At 44.7% G+C, this 24,333-nt stretch overlaps 1 protein-coding gene across 1 annotated transcript; it reads right to left on the minus strand.

Moving 5' to 3' along the window:
- Positions 1-81: 81 nt before the first annotated feature.
- LOC308054862 (glycerol-3-phosphate acyltransferase 3) lies at positions 82-23,521 on the minus strand. The gene is made up of 12 exons (XM_080368256.1): positions 23,286-23,521; positions 13,024-13,096; positions 7,533-7,803; positions 6,955-7,029; positions 6,395-6,484; positions 6,097-6,190; positions 5,572-5,687; positions 3,934-3,989; positions 3,356-3,441; positions 2,714-2,842; positions 2,129-2,208; positions 82-1,269 (listed from the first exon to the last, which is right to left on the minus strand). Exons 1-12 carry the CDS (start codon positions 23,427-23,429, stop codon positions 1,143-1,145), a joined length of 1,341 nt encoding a protein of 446 aa, XP_080224382.1. The 5' UTR covers positions 23,430-23,521; the 3' UTR covers positions 82-1,142.
- Between the last annotated feature and the right edge of the window lie 812 nt (positions 23,522-24,333).

The following is a 24,333-nucleotide window of genomic DNA, read 5'->3' on the forward strand; positions in this document are numbered from 1 at the left end:
AGGACCCTAATTTTACGTTCTCAGGAAGTATAACCGTTTTATTTACACACATTTAGAGAAGAGCATAAATGTCACACCAGACCCATTAGAAATATAGAATTTATTTCTCTTTACATCCAGACAGCAATATATTGCAGATTTGAACATGCCACTTCTTGTATCATACGTGACTTATGGATCCTATGCTTATAGTTGTGATAGCTATTGCTATCTTAGATCAACACAAAATGTGTTTCTGGACTGGTTCTCCTAAGATCTTTAAGCGATTACCAGCAACTTTTGAAGAAGGGTAGTCTTGAAAACCCACTTCATAAAAATTAATCTGTCATAGCCTACATCATCCAGCTGCTTACTGTTGTCTTACCTTTACAGCTCCAGATCTCAAGAAAGTAATTTCAACAGTAGCAGTGGACAGAGAGATTGAGGACTTGCCCCTTATCTTCCCTCAGGCAGCAGTTCTTAATAAGGCAATACTGTTATAAGGCCACCAAATTCCTCATGGTCCATGAACTGTGCTTTTGGCAGGGCAGCTCCTTTCCCACCTGCAGCCCTTGCTTCCCTTCCCCCCTTGCACTTCCAGGTGCAAGCTAACCACAAGAGTCAATCTTAACAGTTCTGACAACATCCTAAAACATATTAAGTCATCCACAACTAAAAGTCTCTGAAGTAACAGGGAAAAAAAAAAAAAAAGAAAAAAAAAGTGTTCTGTTTAAACCTTCAAAGTACCATGAACAAGAGGTATCTTCATAACCAGTGTCCTGACAGCACCCGTTCAGTGTACTTCGCTTCATCTTTACAAACTCAGAAAAACTGTGGTGCTTTTTTCCTTTTGTCTCTTAACTCTCCACACATTCAGCTCAAGAATACCAGGAGCTGCAGTGCATCACCACGTGAAGATGGGGAGGGGCAAGGGAGTAAGAAGAGTGAAAAGGGAGGGAGCGCTACAGAGACACTGCCCCTTGGCAGGCTCTGCACCAGCCATACAGAGAATATGCATACACATGATGAGAGATTTTGTTGCTCCAGTTTATGTGGTGTTTTTTGTTGGGGGGTTGGTTGTTGTGTTTTGGGTTTTTTTTAAATTAAAAAACATTATTCCCACTAAGGCTGGTTGTGCAAAGTTGGTTTTCAAGAGCCACCGTTCAGTCTGACTCTGTTCCTGTAGACAGACTTCCTATGGATCCATTTCTCACTAGCATCTTGCTGTAGTTTTTCTGCTGTTCTTCTTTGAAAGTATCTTTGACTTTCGCTCGTTTCAGACCTCCATCCCTGGAAAAGAGCAAGAAAGAAAAGTAACCCATCATGATCGCTACCACTATTGTTATCAAACTATGAGCTGTATTAACTATATTAGTCAACACTAGAGCCTTCACCTAAAAGATTATTAAGAAGGCTTTTCTTCAGAATTTTCAGAACATCCAAGTTTAAGCAAGTTTATTAAATTATGGCCTTAAGCCATAACGTTTATGCAGTCCAAATTTTGAGTCTAGCCCATTAAAGCAGCCTACTCATGTTGGTAACAGGTTGCACCTACCATAGAAATCTTTGCCAATCTGGGATGCTATTTCCCTAGACTGTAGAAGCAGTCAATCTTGCGCAACGCCATAGCTGTCTCTTGCCTTACATCGTTCAGAGGGCCAGAGCTGGGCCTCATAGTTGAATCCGCTTTCCTGTTCTCTTCATCAGAATCTTGCTCTCAAGTCTGTTTCATACAGTCCTATGAAATCTAGGTATTATGCTGCTACTTACTGAGGTAGGACACAAGAAAATCAGAGCAGAAAGCCTCAAGCCCTGTGTTTTATTTGTTGTTCATCAGTTTAGCCAAATAACTTCACTTCTGTTCTTTAATCTCAGCATGTCTCAACATGAGAAACAACTCCGAAAGACTGATCTTCAAAAGCATCAAGCCTTTAGGTCAACTCACTGCACGAGAGCTATGTGCTCCAAAGACTTTATGTATCTTTTTTTATTTTTACTCTCTCATACACATGAAGTTACTCCCTGGTTTTCTTCAGAGTGGAATAAAGTTATGTTAAATGTTACCTGTCACAAAGCTAAGGAGGAAGAATATCTCAATCAAACTAACAACAGACAGTCCACGAAGTTCAACAAGGACAGCACCACTCACCAGGGAAGTTCAGTCAGTCCTCCTTGGCGAGCAATGGCTGACCTCACTCTGTTGGCAAACTGAACAGCATCTTCGCCTTCCTTCAAAGGTCATAAATTCAACATAAGCAAAGCAGAGAGAAGTGAATTGAAACAGACTTCCGTAACACTTTTCATCTGCTGCCTCATCAAATTAGCTCACTGCCAAATGATCTGTCCCCTACCATTCCAACACGATCTAATGTTCCAATACAATAATAATTTAACTCATTTTTCCCCTAAAGAGTTGAAATTAAAGGAAAACTTTGCTATCAATGTCCCATCCTCTTGGAGCATCTCTACTGTGAACAGCACTGTATTTACTGCTATCCTTTGTATATATGATGCACTGCTGATGGTACCAAGCTGCATGAGGAAAAGCTAAGTCCAATCATACATCAAAGTCAACACTAACAAAAATCCAGTATAAAACTTTGAATTTGGAGACATGGGGTGGGTAGGAGTTTTGCAGGAGGAAAAAAAAAAAAAAAAAAAAAAGAGTAAGAAGAGGCATTTGCAACACAGTCAGGTTCTTCAATAGTTAAGAATCAAACAGATGCTAGATTACCTTTCTAACCATTGGTGGCATGTACCACACGTTGCAAACAATGGCCCAGCTGGTCATTATTCGCAGAAGATAGCTCACGATGTTATATTTGCTGCTGTTCCAGAATGCATCTCCAAACTGAGGATCATACTGTAAGGGACCACAAAAAAACAAATGATATAACCCTTTCCCCACAGATCTGAGACAGGCTGTGATGTTCTGAGGTGGATGCTTTCAGTCAGATGCCGGAGTACAAGAAGATTCACAACTGACATGTTTTCTTAGAATGAGGCTTTAGAAAAAGTAGCCTGTGCTTATTAGCAGCAGATGTCACCCATTTGCCTGAACTAAGAGAGCTATGTCTGCTGCAAGCTGCATGCTTCGCTTCCCTTCCGCATCAGGGAAGACTAGCTCAATCTCCCTTCCTTCCAGCTTTCTGAAGGAAGAACCTGACCCCACCAGGTCCTACCACCCAGGCTCCATAGGCTGAATGACTTCACGTTCTCATTTTAGCCACTTATACGCTAGGAGTCACCCATGACATGTAGCCAACTGCCAGGGCTCCTGTGCTTCCATTAGCAGCCATACTGAAACAGTTTCTTACTGCCCTGACAAAAACAGATCCCAAACTTTGATATTCAGCAGCTAGCTAGTTCCACTTACTTTGATTGCAACAGGATAGATTGTCCCTCCTATCTCAAAGCTCCCCTTCTTGAACATCATCACAGATGTATTGTTTATGCAGGTGCCTGTCCAGAGAAGAAACTTGGGTCATTACTTCATATAGCCTACCACATTTCAGCAGCAACACTACATCAACATACAGGTCTTACGCTCACGAAGGAGCAAATGCAGGCCCTTTATGGCTAAGTTAAGCATCTCTCCCCTGCTTGCTTTCATTCTCTGTCTTGTGACTAACTCCCTGAACAAAGTCAGAACATGCATGAGACAAAAACCACAAGGCTGAGGTTACATCTGTAGGACAGCGAACTGACATTCACAGCACAAAAGAAACAATCTTCCCATTCTTCTGCCTACAGCTTCTGTCAGGAGATCCAACAGCTAGGGACCGTATTGTGTTGTCTTCCTGTAATCTCATATTAAATTAGCAGTTCCCTAATAAAATCTAAGCCAGAGGTACATTTGATACACCAGACACATTTGAGCACCAAAAGCCATGAAAGAGAGAACAAGGATGAAATCTACACTGAATGGAGATAAGGAGCAGTTCAGCTTCTTACCTTCTGGAAAAATTAAGATCGGGAGCTTGCTTTTGTCCGCCACATGTTCCCTGAGTCTGTGGAAGCAGAAGGAAAGCTTCAAAACCAGCTCCTTTCCACTTTTTTCCCCAGGCAGGTCTATTAAAAATATCTTTACGTAGAACACATCTGTTTGAAACCAAAGCCTTTTACTGGACATAAATTTGCACTTGCTTTTCTGTTTCTCACAAACCTGAAGCTTTGGGCAGGCCACCTCTTAGGCCCCAGTGCATTACACTGAGGCAACATCCTGCTTGCTTTCCTCCATATTATTTTATTAATGACTGCCAGGGAAGCCAACAAATGTATGCCATTAAGTCAGTCAGATTAATTATAATCAACTCAACCTGCAAGAAGCTGTCTACATAAGAAAAAAAACAAACAAAAAAACAAAAAGCCTTGTGCAGGAGTCCATCCACGCTTTGCTTGCTTAGCAGCAGATTTCTTAAAAAGAGGACTCTTAAAACACCTACAGCTCACACTACTTGAGTTAGCACTTGGATGACATAGCAAAACCATACTGCTGCACAGAGGCCAATGAGGTGGTGAAGTAACCTGCTAAAGTTAACCTAAAAGTTCTTTAAAAATTAGGAGGACTTTCTATCCCTTTTACTACAGTGTTCATACTGTAGTGATACAGTTTGGTGATAATTGCAGAAGACTGCCTTTGTACGCAGCGCAGTTGTATAATTAGACACATTTTTGCCCCCCATCCAAACAAGCAAAGCTTATTATTTCTAGCTCACAATTTCAAATGAAGTTGAGACAGTTCATGTCACAGAAAGCCCACTTCATCAGTATTTCTTTTCAACAGAAAGTCCCAGAATTTGAAGTATATTCACAGCTTTTAAAAGTGTATCTGAATTCATCAGACATTAGTTATTATGCTGATGGTTACCCAAATGAGATGTTTTGTGACAGTCTGCTGCAATCCAGACCTTACCAGAACCTTTGGTCTGCACCATTTCACCCTGTATAAATGTCTCAAGCCTTTCTTGGTGACCTGGGAACCTAACATTTTGATCACAGCAGCAAGCATCTTCAGGTCATTGTGAATGATCTCGTTTGCTTCCTACCATCCCTCCAGCTCACTCCAATAACTGCTGTTGAGCCACTACTATACTGATTGCTTTCACTCCTGCTGACATCTACCAATTTGCAATACCCTGCATCATTCCAGCCTACAATAACGTGCAATTACAGATAACTCATGCCCTTGTGATTAGCATTTATAAGCAGCAGTCATCATTTGGAATAAACCAAGTAGATATGGCTCCTGTAGATGTAGTGCTTAGGACATGGTTTGGTGATGTAGTTGGCAGTCCTGGATTAACAGGTGGACTTTACAGTCTCAAAGGTCTTTTCCAACCTAAATGATTCTAAGATGTTCTTGCAAGTCAGCCTTTTGCCCTCCTGAGATCCCTAGGCTCCAACTACCCTGTTTCCCAGTGCAATCTCATCAGCTTCTTGGGCTTCCGTGTTTCCAAATTTTTAATTCCTCATCTGGGTCTTTGTTCAACAACTCTTCGAGGATTACATACCTGGGCGTGGCCTCTCGGGCACTAGCAGGTACCAGAGTTGCACTAGCAGGGCAATCCCCTGCTCCGACCCACACCTCACCTTTTTGTCACTAGATGGCGGTCTTTGATTTCTGAGCGTTCAAACCAGACGTGAGGACAGGCCTTGACCGTGGCTCTCTGAATGACTCCCATTAGTCCACCGTGAACCTGGCCAACCTGCAAGCCCAATAAGGCACATCAATCAGCATATAAGACACCTGAAAAGCAGAACTTCCTCTTCTGCATCCCCCTCAAAAAAACCCACAAGCACACCGGAGACCGCAAACCAGGACTGGGCAGTGCCCAAAAGAACTATTAAAATGTTTGAAAGGATCTAGATGCAAGTGTGGAAGCATCTCTCAAGTATTTCATCAGGTGAGGAGCCTAGCATTGACACTGCCAGGACAACTTCACCAACATGTAACTTGTAGACCAATTTCAACACAATTTATACTTTTACCCACTACCTAGTGCTTAAGTTAACTTTCACAGTAGAGATTAACTGAACTCCGCAACCAATACCCCGCAGCCTTTCCCTTTCCTGGTCTCTCTCCCTCTGCTGTGGTCATCGTGGATCTCCTCATACCATTGCATAGCATCCATCATTTGTCAAAATGATTGCATCTATCGGTGATGTGTGGTTGGCAACACAAATTCCTCCTTTCTGAGGTTTGTTTTCCCTGCAATTACATAAATTTTTTGTTAGACTACTAGTGCACTAACCACCACACTACACACACAACAGTTCCATAAAGCTGCCAAGTGAGTCAGCATCTAGTGCGACATTAACCTGCAGGTCAGGAAAGAGCTGCCCCATTTCAAATAGGATACTCACACATGGAAGTATACACACACTTTTGCTATAGCAACATCAGCTCACTCACTTGTTATGGTAATGGATGGTACCAGACAGAGCTCTGACAAGGATGCGGGAGCACGTGAGGTGGACCACTTCACTCAGATAGTTTTTCACACTGAAAGAAATCACAGGCATCTGGAGCATCCTGGAAAGCAGCTAGACAGACACACAATATTCTCCAGCCTCAACACAACTCAGGGCTGAAATTTTCCTGGTACTCTGGAGCACAGAGGAACATTCCCAGCTCTACGCCTCACTTGCTACAGCAGCTCAGCCAAGACATGCGAGACCCTTGGTCTCACTTACCGAGGCAAGGCTGTCATCTCCTCGCCAGGTACTTCTTTGTCCCATGATGTCCCACGACAGTAAGAGGAGCCCATCAGAAATCACCAGCCTCAATGCTAAGCCTGGCAAGAAGCCAACCTCTGCCCAAGTTCAAAATGCCACTAAAAGCAAGGCCACAAGCTTGTGGGTGAACTGTCAGTAGTCTACCACTTGTGAAATCTGTCCAGTCCTAATCTTGAGCTGTTTGCACGGATGCCAGTTGGCAAATTTGTCTCTCACACACCACAACACAGTACCTACCTGCTGTTTGGCAGCTGTCCAACCATTGTTGTCCCCACAATCATTGAGATAATCCCAATGGCAGCCAGGGTAAAGCTACAGGGCAAAATAGACTTTAAATCAAAATAAGTAGTTTTGTTCATTTTAGTATCACTCTCCCCTTCAAAATGGAAAGGGATTGCAGGAATTCAATTATTCCTCAGATACTCGACATATCCAGTTCCATAACTCAATAATTCCCCAACACATTGCTCAAAATCATGGTCTAGCAAAGGCAGCAGATTCAGATACCCCAATGCATGTAGTGTCATGGAGTTTTAGAGCTTGCCCAACTTACACTTACATTGCAAATACACAACTTACAGGAAGCATTCATAGAAAAAAGATGACCACTAGCCCTAACCTACTCTCCACAGTAAATGGCAAGATAGAAGTGTTCTGAATGGCTTCTTAACCATTCAAAGAAGAATTTAAGCAGGTTCATCTTTCTTTATCTACTAATGCTGCTTTTGGGTTAAAAGAGCTGAGATGACATTTCCCAAGAAAACACACATTTACGTTCCCAGACTGACAAAACCCCTCAGCACCCATGAGCTTACCGCAGGGGCAGCAGTAAGCAGTACCGCACTATAACCCCAACGACCCACACAACAGTCAGCCTCAGGCTGATGTAGTGGAAGTTGACATTAGTCCTTGTGAGGAGATTCCAGGAGACCAGCTCTTCAGAGGAAAACCTTTGGGTGACTTCATCTTCCACAATGGCTTCAAACCCTTTTCTGCAGAAGTAGAATATGTCAGAGAATTCGAAGTCCACTCGATGCAGACGCGCGATTTCTTTCTCCATAGGCGTTTCATCTCTTTCAATGATACCTTGGGAAGGAAAGGGTAACCCTATAAGGAAATAATTCTATACAGTAACAGTCATCCTCCAAATCACTTACCACTTTGCATTACTCAAGGAGACAAATTCACTGTCGGAGCCTCTCCTATGAAAGCAAGATCAGGTGGGTAGTTGAACACAGCATACTCGTCAGTAGGCCAGTTCTGGATCCCCTTCCTCACATAAACACCTTGAGCAGCAGATATATCAAGTTCTGCTGCCTCCTGAAGGTGAAGCAAGAAGGTAAACCCTTTCCCACTGTCTGACAAGTCCTCAACTCAGCAACTTTATTCAAGACCATCTTACACTTCCAGAGCAAACCAAGCAAGACCTTGGGCTTTCCATTCCCTTCTCCTGGTGCTCTGTGTATTTAAGGGCATTCAGCATCCTCCATGGATAGTCTCAGGCCCATCTCTCATCAGACATTCTGGCATCCCACAGCCACATCCAGCTGAGATGCACTCCACTACTACTTGCCAAAGCCCCAAACCACAACTGCTACCTGACATCTGTGCATGGACCAGCTTTGAACCAAATGTACCTCCCTCCCTTCTCAGCACAAGTGTTTTCTACAAGCAAAGACAGGATCACACTAATTTTTATTTAAGTCAAACCAAGAAAAACCCTCCAAAAAACACATCAAAGAAAGTTGTGTCTATTGCTGCCTTGATAAAATGTAGTTCAGCACTAACAGTTGTGTTTCAGTTGAACTGTGCCCACATAATGCCTGGCAATAGAAAAGAAACCTGGAGATTTCAGAATTGCAGTACAAACAGCAAGTATTCCCTCTCCTCCTCCTCTTTTCATTTTTTATACTTATGGTCTGACAAGCACCAATTTCTCACTAGAGCTTACAAAGGCAAGGAGAAACTGTGTAAGCTAAATATAAAGATCAAGTAGCTGCTTTCAAGCAGGTCTGGCTCCAGAAATTGATGACCGAAGGAATCCAGAATAACATTTAACTAGAACCACCACCCCATGAGACACTGAACTAGGATTAGAGGTCCAAGTTCAGGTTGTCACTCTGTCAGACACCCTCTCACAAATTGCATAATCTCTGTTTCCATGTTGAGATTAAAAAAAAACAGAAAAGGAGGGAGCATCTGACTGTTCCAAGCTACTTGGCAGTTTCCCACAAATACATGTTCCACAATGTGCCAATCTGTACCTAAAAAAGTCTTGCCAGCAGGAGAAACTTTGTGAATATATTTGCTGTACAAATCACATGCAACATTTAAATTACAAGTGACATGGAAAAAAATCTTTGTATTGCACTGTTGCATACAGACAGGATAACACAAGAAGCTCTAAGATACAAGTCCAACAAATCACTGAGGTAAACACTACAGAACAACACGCAAGAGAGATGTTACACTGCAACAAAACCTATTAGCACCTTCAGCTCTGAACCTGGCAGCCACGACTTGCAATTCCACCATTGGACCATCTCAGTGCATTCTGAGCATGACAGCACTCCTATCACTAACCTATAAACATAAATTGTTAATATGGCACACCCAAACACTCACATGCCCTTTGGGATCTAAATTATAAAACATGTAACACATCAAACATTTAGCAGGATAGACTACACTCCTGTTGCATTTTAAACACAAACCAGAGCTCTAGTTTGTGGTTCAATTTTTCCTCTCAGTCAGTCCCTTAAACCTCTAAATTGTGAAACATCCAGGACTGTAGGTGAGTCAGCCCAGCCTGTCAGCTCCATGCTGCTGTGGGGTGTGAGGCAGGTCATAGCCAAGAAACTGGCCAGGGGAACTCTCCAGCACTGATCACAGAAGTACCACTCTTCTCTCCAGTTCCCAGGAGAAATGGGAACACTTCCTCCTTATCCAGCCCCTAGTTCAGCATCAGCCAAGCAGTTGGCTCCCCTGGCTCCTGCTTCTTGGCTGAAACCAGCCCAGGGTTCAATTTTAACACACTGCTGGCACAGTCAAGAATAGCACAGCTGTAACGTCTTGCCCCACCACCCTGTGCTGTCATTGTCACATGACACCCCATGTGCAAGCTGCTTTGCAGCCTTTGGACAAGCTACTCCAAGCCAAGTTCTCAACAGCACCCGAAGGTATTATGAACAGAATTAAAACACATTCTGTTCAGGCAACGTACTTAGCCTTCTTGTAATCTGAAGTAACATTTAACAGCCTTTAATCCCTTGGCCATGGGCAGAGCTGAGTTTGCCAAAAACAGCATTATGCAGGAGTACAGCAAACCTCACTCCCAACCGAAAAAAAAGCCATAGCTGCTGCTTTCCTCAGCATCACAGCACAAGTCCCAAGCCTCCAAGCTCATATGCTCTAGTCAGCTAATTATACTAGGCTCAAATTTAGCACTATTTACACAAGCTTTTCTTTTAGTGGATGTCAGTTTTAAAGCTCTGACTTAACAGCATCTTTGTACTTTTTCTTAACTTAAAGAAGACTGCTCACCAACACAGCCAACACCCACCCAGACAGCTGAGAGCTGGTTATTCAGCTGCAGTAAGATAGACATCTACACTGCAAGTGTCTGCTCAGCCAAGAGCTACCATTGAGCCTGGCACACAAACACGCTGCCCTCTTAACACAGAGGGACCTTGAGGTAATAGCACCAGGTAATTCTCCACATAGCAACTACACCAGCCAATTTCTTGGGACTATTTCCTATCACACCACCAACGCAGGGACACTGGCTGCCATTTCTGCCAACAGATGTGAAATACACTGGATTTGGTACTGCAGAGAGAGGTGGTGTCCCCTCAGTCATGCACTCTCTCTTTCATACTGAGCAACACTGGATTTTAAGGTCTTTGGGGAGGACCGTTTTTGCTCTGCCTGGGAACAGGAAAACTTGCCCTTGCACATGCGTCTGCAATGCTCCCTCCTATCCTGACTCATCTCCTAGTGAGGACTGAATAGTCAGGAAAGGTGAAAGAGGTATTACACATTCCCCGCCCCACCCCCAGCACTCAACATGCATATGCATACACAGACACCAACACCTACCTTTACCCTGGTTTAATCAGATACTCCACCAGTTATCACTGGAAATGTCTCCTCCCTCAGTAAATATTGTGTAATGCAGCGGCACCTCTCTGCCTGCTCATGCTCTGCCACCTCAGAGAATGCCAAAGTATATGCTGCACTGTTAGATCTACACCTACACCGACCCCCAAGTACTTCCATTGACGTACAGGAACCCAGACTCCTAATTATAAGTCAGTCAGTCCTGTGGTTAAAAAGGTCTAAAGAGCAATATATAGAGCACAGCTTGGTGCTGCAGAGTCCACATCTCCCCTGCTCCCCATACCTTCTCAAGTAAGGAGTAGTTGAGACTCTAGCTTACTGCAGTAAGAGCCACCTACAGGGGGGAACGGTTAGTTTTAAATTAAAATATAAAAAGGATATTAAAAAGTGTATTTTGGGCCACCGTTGTGATTGCGTATCCCCATCCGTAAAGACCACTTGAACACAGCCTGCATGCAATCTATATGAATTACCTCAGGCCATTTTTACTACCATTAACGCTCCAGACAGTAGAGCGCAGTCGGATTAGTCCAAGTTCTGATCTACAGCATGTATTAGCACTTAACGCCCCTCAGTCACACGTACAGGGGGAATAGGTACTTGCAGTTTTATGGAAAGATAGATCATAGAACATTACCTGCTAGGTCCTCTCTCCCTTTACCTTTCTTTTCTAGGGGAAAAAAACCCTATGTGCCAGAAAGATCAGATATCTAGGAAGACAAGAGCTCCTACAGTGCAGCTCAAGCAGCACAGTTTGAGATCTTGCCCTCTCACTGACCCGTGACGTGAAGGAACACTATCACCCTTACAGGAAGAAAAAGGATATCTTGCTGCATCACTGACAACCTGTGAAACACAGAGAGCAGGGAACTGACATTATTTGGAAGGATCACACACCTTGCCTTCCCCCACCCCCAAAAAAACCCACAACTTTCAGGACACTGGTGAGTGATACGGGATATACTTTTTCTCAGACACTTTGAAGCCAGGAATTAAATAAGACCTGTTTCAAGAGCTGACGTGCAGTACCTCCAGTTTATTATTACAGGTGCTAACTGACAGTTGGATCTGCTACCATCAAAGCCTGTTTTGTGCCTGGCCAGCAGACAGTACAATACCAGTGTTTACACTATTGATAAGAATACTCCTTCGGAGGTGAAACACAGCCAGCTCGTTCAGCACATCAGTCCCCATCTCATGTTCGCATGAGCTAACTCATAGACTCAGGCAACAACTGACTTGTCTGCTAACTGGCAAGCTGGTTCTGTTTCCAGCTGTGCTGCCTAACAAGGGAGCACTCAGAAAATGCTGTCAAAAACAAGCAAATCAATACCAATACTGAAGCTGTCAGGAACCAAACGAAGCACTGGCTGCAATGTCTTGTTCAGCCTTCTCCTATTTCCTGGGCAAACAGACTGCTCTCACCACACTTGTAGCTCCAAAGTCTCACAGCCAACTCTGACCTAGTAGAGCCTATCATGACACACACACAGAATGGGTTAAGATATAGTACAAGAACCAATTTCAAAATTAGGCTAGAGGAAGAAATATGAAGCAACTCTTCAGCTGTCTTTCTACAGATGATGAGTGTAAGAAGTTCATCTGGCAAACACCAGGATAACTCCAGAGGACAAAATGTGAATAGCAGCAGACTGAAAAAAGGGAACAAGTGTAACACCACACACTCGCATCCAGCACTCCTACAACAGAAAAAGCATGGAGCTTGGGAAAAAACTACTGTCCACTAAATATTCAGATCTTGTTAGAGATTAAGCATACTCTCATGCTGTTAGGACTGTGACAGCTGGCCAGCACCCCTGCAAGCAGCAACCTAAAGACAGATTTCAAGACAAAACAAAAAAAAAAATCAAGTTCATAATGTAACTCAAAAATCTCTTTCAGCTGAGGACAGTCTCCATCTTAAGCTCTACTCTGTTTTGTTAAACAATGTTCTTTCATACCCTTCATTTCCTCACCCCCAGGTTTTTCAACCATTCAGTACAAGCCACTAAAAGCAGCATTTCATTCTGCGGGAACAGTTCTTGTGCCAGCAGCATTGCAAAACAATTACATGTATCTGTTAGCTTGCAACCACCCCACTTCTTTTCGAGCTCTCATGTATATATCTAACTTCTCTGTTTGAAAAGGACTTAGTCTTATCAATTTGATTTTACCCCAAGCTCTCACCATTAGCAGCAGGAGTCTTTAGCATCTGTGGCTGCGGCTTTTTGACACCTTTTTCTATCCGTATAGTGGCCCACTGTTGAAGAGAAAAAAAACATTAATTTCACAAATGTAGTATTCACTTAAGAAAAAAGTCACTGAAAAAACCAACAGTTAATCAAAGTAATTTTCAAAGAATATTGTCACCAGATAATCATCACTCATCTTCCTCAGATGTGTCCACAAACCCACACACAGTTCCTCTAAAGAAACGCTGAGGTAATGTACCTAATAAAAAACCCCCACTCAGTGCTAGTTAGTACTTTCCAACTCTGCTTGCCAGTCTTTGGAGAGCTGACTCAGTGCTTCACCGTTGTTTCAGTTCCAGTTCAGGTACACAGCCACCAACACCATGACAGGCCTCAGTCAGCCTTACAGGAAGCTCCAGGAACTGAGCTAGAACAGCCCCTGAGCACACAGCATGTGTTCAGTGCCAACAGACACATCGCAACTCAGCTTGTCTACTTTCAGAGTAGTTTCACCATACTGAAGCAAAAAAAGCCCTAACTGGATTAAGTCAAACTGAGGCCTGCACACAGCTAACTCTGCTAAAAAACAAAAACAGTGTTTGTAGTCATGGGAAGTCTCATTTAAATTCAGTTTCAGTCCAAAGAAGATTGCACCTAGGATTTTTCCAGGCTGAACAAAACTGAAATTTCCCTCCACTCTGCAGTTTCTCATTTCTTGGCATTTTAGAGGTCTGAGGAGCAGAGAAACAGGCCAAATCACCAGCTCTAATGAACAGCTGCAGAGCCCCTTCCCCTGCCGCTGGGAAGGGCTGCCAGCTCACTGGGGTTAACTGCTCTTTTCTAGTGGGTAGGCTGAGAGAATTCGACTGAAGTAGGAGATAAAGTAAGCTCTGCTCCCCAAGGCATGTCAAAGCTTCCTAGCAGTTCAGCTCCCTCCAAACCCCAGCGGCAGAACCACAAAGGCATCAGGAGACTTCCTCTGATTTCCAGCCCTTATTGGGCTGGAGCCAGTTTAACCTGTTCTCAGGCCAAAAGGTTTTCTTGACCTTCAGCTGACTCTGTTCCACACAGTGCTTTTAAATAGCCCTTCTACCTCCTACGTCAGGCTTCATTTTTACTGGGTTAACGATTACAACCCCTTTGCCACCCCAAAAGCCTGCCTGTGATGACAGAATAGCCCTTCTGGCCTGGATCCTTCCTTTCCCTACATGGCAGCTTTGCAAAGGGATGGAAAGCTCAGCCAGCGGGGACTGACTTTATGGCTCCCCATTACGCACATTAATTCCTCCCTCATGAGACTTAATCCTGTTTTAAGGAGTACTGTTATAACAGGCATTTCTAAGACAGACAGGTGACCTGGCAGAAATGAGCTCATATCAAAGGATCAGGATATTACCCTGATTATTATACAACTTACGCAGTATCAAAGGCATACTTTGTTTTAACAGCGTACAGATGGTCCACTGGTCTGCACAGAAAGGACCCAGACCAATGTTAAACCACGCAGCTTCCACCTTTCCCCTCCATCAGAGCTATAGGGCATTTGGTGATGCAGTTCCCTTTTGAAAAGTCACTATCCTGACTCACAGCATTATCTCTACCATGTAACTTCCGAGGAACAGCCAGGACTGCTTATTGTATCAGGTCTTGTTGAATCACAACCTAACCTGGCAATATATTCACTTGTTTTCTCAGTTCTGCTGCTGCTAAGGCAACAGCTGTTCCAAGAACTAATTTCACCTGTAGGAGTAACCCAGTACCTTCTGGCTACATATCATCCTCAGCAGTGCTATGGCCATAAAAGTTGTGGGAAACACCAAAACAAAATATTGTTCAAGGAAGAACCTATACACAATACCTCCATTTCTACATTTCTTCTACTAAATGGATTTGGGGGTACACAAACCAGCAAATACATTGACAAAATAGTTCTCTGACCAGACCTGAACCACTGTATTCAAAAATTAATATCTCCACAAGCAGGTAAGTCACTTATTACATAGGAGGGGTAAAAACAGACTTTGCTAATGGTCTCAACCATATACACTAGCTGAGAAAATAAGTTTTCATCTCCCAAATCCTCTCAAACGGGTTATCAAAACTTAGCACTGCCACCTTTTGCTATGCAAAATCCACAAGAACAGTTTCTGTTTGGTGCTCTGAAAGAGCATGCAACAGTCCCTTCACAATACTCTTGCCACAGAGATCATGCTAGACAGTGCCAAGAAGTTTGAGCCTCAGCATAAGCCATGAGGACACAGGCTATTGAGACATGCTTTTGTAATGTTCGACAGCTTGCAACATCCTACTGCATTGCAGTATCTTTTGATACTTTGCTATGCAAAGGAGGCAGCGGACTTTTCCCAAAGTAGACAGAAATTGTAGAGTCATGCTACCCAAGTAAGCTTCTACTGCTTAGAAGCATTTATCTACTCTATTCAGAGGAGTACATTCCTGCTTCCAAAGTAGTCTGACCTTTGGTCCACCGGTTCACCTAACTCCAGAAAGCTGCAGTACCCTACCTGGGGGATAGGGATGGGGACACGGACAAAAAGAAAGATGGGAGAGGATAGTTAGTTCCCTTTACTCTCTACCCATGCCTTCCCAGGAGATGGAAGCACTGCCATAAGCTTGACAGCTGTGTGGCATCTTGTACAAAGCGTTCCAGGGGACAGCTGACTTGTGCTCCACATGTCAATAGCTGAGGCAGTTTTACTTTTGGTGCCAGATCTCCCAGTGGATTTAAGCATGTTTCATAAAACCAGCCAAGGACGACACCAGTTGACCCTCTTGCTGCCCTCTTGGCCAGAAGCCTTTGGGCATTCCTAAGGGCCCACATCTAACACATGCTACAGCAAACCAGTTTTAAGTCCTCTGTGTCAGCTTTCTTCCCTCAGTCCATTACATTTCCAAAAATTATGCATGTTCCAGCAACCACGCAGCAAGATATTTTTACTTATTTACTTAATCTAATCCTTCCACTTATTCTCAGGCACCTGAAATAAAGGCACTATCATCAATGCCGAAATTTGAACTCTGATCAAGTAAAAAGCTTGTTTATATCCAGTCTAGAAAACAAAAGAGAGACCACATGCAGCAATGAGTAATCTCCCTTCCTTCCTGCTAGCTAGGGATTTGCGCCATCTGTTGCCATTTCAGCTGGTTCCTATACTAGAGAACAGCTTTATGCTACAAAGATCTATCACAATGTAAGCTGATTCATCCCACAGGTAAAAATAATGTATTTGTGTATCAGAGATCAAAAAGCATGAAACAAAATTTTAAGCCATAGCCTCTGTTCTACTCAGGAGATGAGCGAAAAAGAGATGGCACATCTTTAGGGTTTATCACTTACCAGTTACATTGACACAAACCTAACCAGCTTCTCCCAGTTTGCAAACTGGTGCTGAGCAGGCAGGCTCAACTACCTTGTTGCAGACCTAAGCCTTCAGCAGGAATCCTGAACCACTTTTGGGGAATGACTGTAACACACCAGGCTCCCAAAGAAATTAAAAATAGTTCTGCAGCTGGGGCTACCCACTGAACTAACACATAAAGTTAGAAAGCAGCATGGTCACAGAATCTACACAAATACTACCGCAGGTCTGATTTGGAAATTTTGGTATTCCAGCTGCTCAAGACAAAGTAGCTTGGATACTTTGATCATACAAGGCATAGCCTCAAAAAACCCTACACTTTACTAGGCAAGGAAAACATACCAACCTTCCTCACAAGAAAGGCTTCTAATTTATCAGCACCTTAAAAAAATCCAAACCACCACACAGCAAGTCAACAGCCTACACAAAATAGCTAAAAGATCAACTTCAGTTATGCATCACTATGCAATTCCCACATACATAGGGCCTAGGCAGTAATTGTGAAAGATCCAGTAGACCTCAGAAGCAAAAAATACATGTCATTTACAACAGATGTCAAAAAAACCTTATCTCCAGAAAAGCTGCCTATCTGGCAACTATCTCCAAAGCCAAGCTTGACATGTTGTTTCATGAATGCGTATCTAGAGATGCTGTGTTAGAATCAGTCACAAGTTTTTAGGATTACTTCAGGGACTTCCCCCTTTTCCTTAAAGGATGGAGCTTTGCCTTTCACCCCATTTATCACCTTTACATCACCTCTGGCTTAATAGCAATGCTTGACAATTATTCAGAAGAGAAGAGAATTACTGATGATGACTGAAATCTGCAGTCATATGGAGTTAGATCACTGTGTTCCCCTATTTAAAGGCATTGTCAGGTCACGTTCAGAGCAAGAGTTCATACGCTAGTTTAGCTAAGCATTCCTCCTTGGAGACTTTCCAAACCTCAGTAACAACAGAAAGACTTCGTAACACCTCCCATGCAATGCTACATTGTTTAATGCAACAGCATGCCAATTACTGAGTTATTTTGTGTGAGGAGGAGAGGAAAACACCACCACGAAGAGCAGCAATTATTCCCGAGTGAGGGCAAAAGGTCCTCAGTGGTCACCTATTCTGATGGAACATCCTTGTCACTGCCTCCAAGCATCTTTCCAAATCCTTCTGCACACATGGGCTGTGCAGCAAGTCCTTCCTGGTGGACAGGTATCCAAAGAACAACCCATCTTTACAGAAAAACACCAAAGGCATCAGCAACAGAAATGCCAGACAGCCTCTTTCACACCACCTTCACAAAATGTTACTTTAAGGCAAGCTCTGAATAGAGCTGCTGTTATTTTTTCAAGCAGCATTTGCTATCAACAGTACCAGAAATCCCAGCATTCACATGCTATGAAATTGAGAGCAGTTTCAGATCAGAGTTGTTCAGATCAGAAAGATGCTGCATTAACTAGTGATACAAATCCAGCAGAGGGTAACCCCCAACTCTGCCAGCCTTACTTAATGTACAAGAAGCCTTGATTATTAAATCTGTGGAAATGATACGTAACAGCCTTCGTAGGACTGGGGTCTAGGTTAATACAGCCCAGGGATATACTTCAGGATTATGCAGCAGATTTGCTAAAATACTACTCTGAAAGTCAGTCAAAGCCCTTAAAGAAGGGCACATCATTCACATCAGGCACATCTCCAAGACATGCTTCTTGTTAGCATCTGAGCTGAGCTGGCAGCCCTCAGAGCTGCTCTCTCACTTCAGAGCTCTGTTTCTCATCTGCCCAGCAGCCCTTGAAGGATACCAATTACACAACAGAGGCCTTCATTGACACTGCGCAACAACATTAGTCAGCAAAGCTTGCTTCAGAGGCCAGTGAGTTAAAGAGGAAACCATCAAAACCCCACAGTGATTCACCAGTTACTAGCTTACACATTCTCCTTTTCTGTTCCCTGCTCTTATGCCCAGCGCCACATGCAACCCTGACGGTGGTTCATGAGAAGAAGCTACAGCATGGCGTACTTGGGACAGGATGTAACAGCCCATCCCACTCACACTGCACAGCCACAGGCACCAAAGGGTCCTGCCCCACTCCCCACCCCCCATATATTATTCTCAATTTTAGGTCCATTCACATTGCCAGGGTTATCTGCAACGCAAGGAACTTTGGCTTGACATCCTAGCTGCTAAATATGTTACACCCTTGCCTAGCAAAAGCACATTCCCTGCAGGGCAGCATAATAAGCTATTCAAAATTGCTTCTGTTACAAGGGGCCACTATTAAACCCAGATGGATCAGTTACAGGACATGAAAAACACCTATGACTTCAAGCATCTGCTGTGCATTACAGCACAACCAGCAAAACCAACCACTCAAGAAATGCTTTCTCTGCTTTTTCTGCAAGCCCCACAATCTGAGAGCCTAGGGAGATCGGGGTGGGTGGGTGGGTGCATGCCCATTCAAGGTGCTTGCAGCCATCAACAAAACATTAGCCCAAAAATACACAATAATATGGTGTTATTTTATAGCCAGATTGTTTCTTAACACAAGTGTGACCTAATCACTTCCCTCAGGCGATCACATTTCTCAGTATTTCCTAAGTACCAGTTTAAAAATACAAGAAATGTTTTCCCATTAGAAAGAACAAGCAGGGCAGTCTGTACAAGTGTTGCTGACAAGTCAACTCTACTGCCTCAAGGAGCTAGGCACATAGGCACACCCAAAAAAACCCCACCAGCAGACTGGGGGGGGGCGGCAGGGGCACAGAGAAAAGAAAAAAGAAAAAAAAAAACACAAAAAAACCCACAGAGTGTTGGAATTGGTTCTTAACAAGGTGAGCTGCAATCTGTCAAGCAAAGATCATCACTCAGGGGTGCTCATTGCTACTGCCAAATATATAGGCACACAGTCAAAAGTAGTCCTCCAGATTTTCTGCAAACTGATGGAAACAGAGAAATAGATTACTCTGTGGTAGTGGCTACTCTATGGGCCTTAATGAAAGACAAATCATTTTCTGAAAGGCTGGATTTCCCCACTGCTTGGCAAGAGTGCTCAAATGGCATGCTTACAGGGGACTTACCAGCCCCAGTTCATAGTAGAGCTTATAAAAAAGGCAATGGACTACAACAGAGGAAAAATGAGACCAAGAGGTAAAGATGCACTAAATTCAAAATTGGAAGCTATCCGATGATACTTAAAAACAAACAGGGAGAAACGCAGCATGTTGTGGTGATTGCCATATGCAGTCCCCAGCACTTCAGCAACAGGAAAGATTTCTGAGATTTCTGTGGCAAGTGATTTCACAAGCAACAGCATGGCAGCTGACTAGCTCAGACTAGCTTCTTGTAGGAGCAAGCAGCTGCTGGAGATGCTGTTGTAGCAGTAATTCAACATTTAAGAAAAAGTACACTAACATTGTACCAGAGATCCTTCTATTAACACTGAAAGGCAAACCGTGGGCAGAAGAGAGCAGTTTCCTAAAAATTTGCTTAGTTTGGTAAGGCAATTCAGAATCAAGTTAAGGTACTTTAAGGAATAACTATGTGATGGGGGAAGCAGGTTTTCTAATAGCAAGTAGCCTGCCTGCATTCCTCGGGTATTAGCACAGCTGGTTATGCTTTTCTGCTCTTTTTTCCCTATTGCTTTGGAAAAAATGTAATCATATAGGAAAAAATATATACTACATATAAAGCTAGTGCAAGTACTTAAGGGTCAAATGCAACCCAGCAGAAGCACATCCTCAACACTGCTGTCCGTACATGCTGCATCTTGCTTAGAAGCATGTGCCTTGCTGAGGCAGCCCAGTGCAGAGAAAAAGCTATTGTACACCAACCGATCTCCCTTGTCAGTAGTGTCAGAGAGTCAAAGAACATTTTGTTCCTAAAAGTTTTCCTCCCTCTTTTCTTGGGTCGTGCTTGCAGCACTAAGAACAAGCTTCTGCTCTCCTGAAACCAGTGGGAACAGATTTTTTTTTGACAGAAAAAAAATTCAAGCACAAGTCAAGTAACATCCTCAGTTTGCTCCACACTACAGCCTAGACAACAATTGAACACCACAGACGCATTTCTATACGCCTTCTGTCATCTGGCATAACAGTGGACCAGCAGACATACCACAGCAAACTACAGACTCTCCATCTACTTAGTCACTAAACTATGGTGCCAAAGTAGACAGACCTGGACCCTCACAACAGATTAGCTTTAATAAGCACATGTTATTACCTGACAACATATGCTGTGTGGGTAACAAACCACATAGTCACTCCCACTGGTTGTGTCCTCCCACTATGCCAACACACGGGATACAAACAGACAAAGCCAGAGAACAACCTGGTATTCAGCTGGGGGTATACAAACAGCCACCGCTTCACAGTTCCTACAGTCTAACCCATCAAAGAGGCAACGAAGGCAGCAGTAGCACCACCATCCTGGCCGAGCACTCTGCAGGTAACCATGGGCAAAAATAAGCTGTTCCCTAAAAATTCTTCCACCATCCTGCAAAGAGAAAAGGAAGACCACCTGGGTGATCCAGGGCTGGAAGCCAAAGGGGAACCTTAAGGAAGCTATTAATTTAACCACTGCACTGAAAATGCCTCAGCCATCAGAGACTGCAGCATCCTGTGACTCAACATAGCCACAAAACAAAGACTACTGCTTCTCAGGAGAAAGACTGCATACCCGATTCAACAGCCCAGGAAGTTTCAGACACCTGGGAAGCTGTACAAGGCTAGCAACTGTGTATTTAACACTTTCCATTGTTAACATGATTTTTGGCAGGGAAAAGTCAGGTGCAACCACACATATCTTCATGCACTCTTCAGGTGCTGCTTCAGCTGGCTGGCAGACTATCACCCTGTCTCTGCCAGGCTGCTAACCAAGACAAGTATGTGAGCCAAGGAACAGGAGACATTTTACAGCAAAACACTTTCTTTCAAGGACTCTCCCCATGCAGGTATTCTGAGGGCATAAAGAATTCACAGGCAAAACAAGGCCAAGTTGAGATTAATTAAAATTAAGTAAAATAACTTACTTAAATTAAAAAATTAAACTTTTCACTCTCCTGCAGCAAGTCCAACTTACCACTCTTCTCCTCAGAAGACGTCCCAATTTGTCATTGGCTTTTCTTTTATATAGATATTTTATAGAGATAATGTTTATGTACAATATAATCATGTATTAATATAATATAGTTTAATATAATCAATGGCACAAAATTCCAGAAAGTATTTAATGCAAAAGTAATGACAACTCTCACAATAAGTCATTGTTTCCTCCCTTAGGCATCAGAAGTACGCCTACAAGTCACCATCACTGATATGTTGTCAGCTGCTTCTCCATGCTTCTACCCAAGATATTTTGAACCACCTCTTGTCACAACATTTGATGACACTAAAAAATAATGATTAATGAACTAAGAATAAAGAATGTAAATTGTGGTTAATCGCAGGTGAAGGTAAATCATCCAAACAAAACTATCTTACTAGGCCATCTGGATTGCTTCCTCAGGCCAGTGTGACCTTCACCTCCTCAGCTTCTGCTGTTGTTTTTTTTTTTTTTTTCCAGTAACAACTGCATCTTCTATCCTTAACAGTTATCCTCATGGCATGCAGGGCCTCAGAACACACTTCAGCAGGTTCCTTTCCACCTAAAGCCGTAAAACATTTTAACTTAAGATGTATTTAACAGATGCCGTTCTTATTAGGTGGCTCACTGTTTTTTTTAGCCAAACACCAGGGATCTTGAAGGCACTGAAGTACACCAGCAAGATTTGACTGAAAAACCTCATAGAACAAGATGAAATCAGACAAAACCTACTTTCCATAGCCACATACTGACATATATTGAATTGCCACAGACTGTGCCTTACATCATTTTACTTTCCCTCCTTGCAACTGTTCGGTTGGTTTGGGTTCCCCTCCTCCTTGGGCAAAAAGTGTAATAAAGATTTAACCAGATCACTTCCACCAGCCACTTTAACACACTCTTCCTCACCACCACCACGACCTTCAGAAAAAGCATTTTCACACACTTATGAACTATGCCACATCCAGAAAGCAGTTGTTTTGCAAGAAACTTACTTTCCCAGAGAATCTGGAGGAAGATGGCAACCAGGGTGCTGGACACGCTCGACTCGACTCGGATGGGAGCCCATTATCTCTGAGCATCAGCACTGCTGGCACTTGCCATGGCAAGCACTGGGCATGCTGCCAGGCATTTATACCCTCCAAGGGCATGACCTGGCAGGGTTTCTCTCAGGTGGGGAACAGCTGACACCCAGCAGAGACAACCACACCCAGGGCATAGTGCAGCCTGAGGGAACAAGGTTTGTTTTGCACTCCTCCAGGTTCAAAGAGCACATGCCAAAGTCTGCACAACCACTGAATTCACAGGTTTAGGTTCCCGCCCCAAGGGCTTGAACTCTAAAACTACAGCTGGACACCGATAACGCCAGACAGGATGTAACCCACCACCTCTCCTCCACAGCCCTCACCCCCCGAGGCAAGCCCAGGGCACAGGGGTCCCTGGGCTCCCCAGCGCCGGGCAGGGCCCCAGAGGCGGGAAAGGCCGTCCCCTCACGCCTGCCCGCGGGGCCCCAGGCGGGCTGCCGGCGGCCGCCGGGCAGTTCGGCTTCCTCCGGCCCGAGGGACCGTGCCCGGCTGGCGGAGCCCGGCACCCCCTCCTCAGGGCAAGCACAACTGCGCCGGCGCGGCCGGGCGGAGGGGCGCCGGGGAACTGTGAGACGGAGCCAGCGCGCCCCCCGCCTCACGCCGGCCCCACGTAACACCTCAGCGGGGCGCCATTTTGAAGCCCCCCGGGGCTGCAGGCCAGGCCCCGCTCCCCGCGGCGTGAGGAAGCGCGCCGGGCTGAGGGGACGGCGGCCCCCGCCTACCTCCAGCGTCTTCACCAGGACCCACATGTAGGCCTCGGAGATGCCCAGCGAGACGCCCAGCGCCGAGGGCAGCACGATGAGGCCAAGCACCAGCGCCAGCCACACCGCGCCCACCCGCCCCGCCACCGACCACACGTCCTCCATCGCGAGTCAGCGCCCGAGGACGCCGCCGCCACCGCCGCCGCCACTGAGCGGGCGGGCGCCGCCACCCGCCGCCCCACACCCCGCGCCCGCCCCCGGCCCGCCCCGGGGCCGGGCCAGGGCGGCGGCACAGCCCCGCCGCCGCGCGGAGGGGGCTGCAGGCCTCCGGTTTAATTGAATTTATTACATTTACCGTTGTTTAGTTCATTTAAGCACATGTTTCTCCAGCGAGCGTCTTCCCGTTAGGGGGAACAGAGGGTGCTCCTTACCGAAGACCCCCTTGGGGGAGCACAGGGCTAGGGAGATGGGGCTTTGCCTCAGGAGGTGACACTGCGGGGGGCAGAAAGCGCTGAAAACAGGCCACGTCCACGTTAAAAACTACTCCTGCAGGAAAAACATCTCCAGCGGAGCTGGTGCCACAGCGCAGCGCTGCGCCTGAGGCAGGTGTGTAGGTAGAGGCCACAGGGAGCCCGAAAACAGCAGCTCGGGAAGTAAAAGAGAGAAGGAAAATTGGGTAACGCTCCTGGATCCATGAATAGATAAGGAGGACAGATGAAGGAACAAGGCCTGCGCTTTGGCCAGCAGTGTCTGTCCACGCTGTGTCCCAGGCGTTGTGCTGGGAAGAGGGATTCGCCGAGGGAGCAGCCCGCGGGTACCTGACCAGGCAAGAGAAAGGAAACTGGAAAATGGCTAGAGGACGGTTTATCTGCCGGGGCCTGTGCATGGCAGTCACAGCATGGCCTGACACAATCTCTACCAGGAAAGCAGTGTTTAGCAGGAGGAGGCTGAAGTATAAGAGGGATGGCAGCCTTGCTGAAGCATCCTAGGGGAAGAGAAGAACAGTTTCCTGTAGGAAAAAGGCCTTCAACCTCATGTCTGCACACATCTTTCTTAGGCATTTTTAAGA

The sequence above is a fragment of the Falco punctatus genome (genome assembly GCF_963210335.1).
Source record: "Falco punctatus genome assembly, chromosome: 1".
In the NCBI taxonomy this organism is placed as follows: domain Eukaryota; kingdom Metazoa; phylum Chordata; class Aves; order Falconiformes; family Falconidae; genus Falco; species Falco punctatus.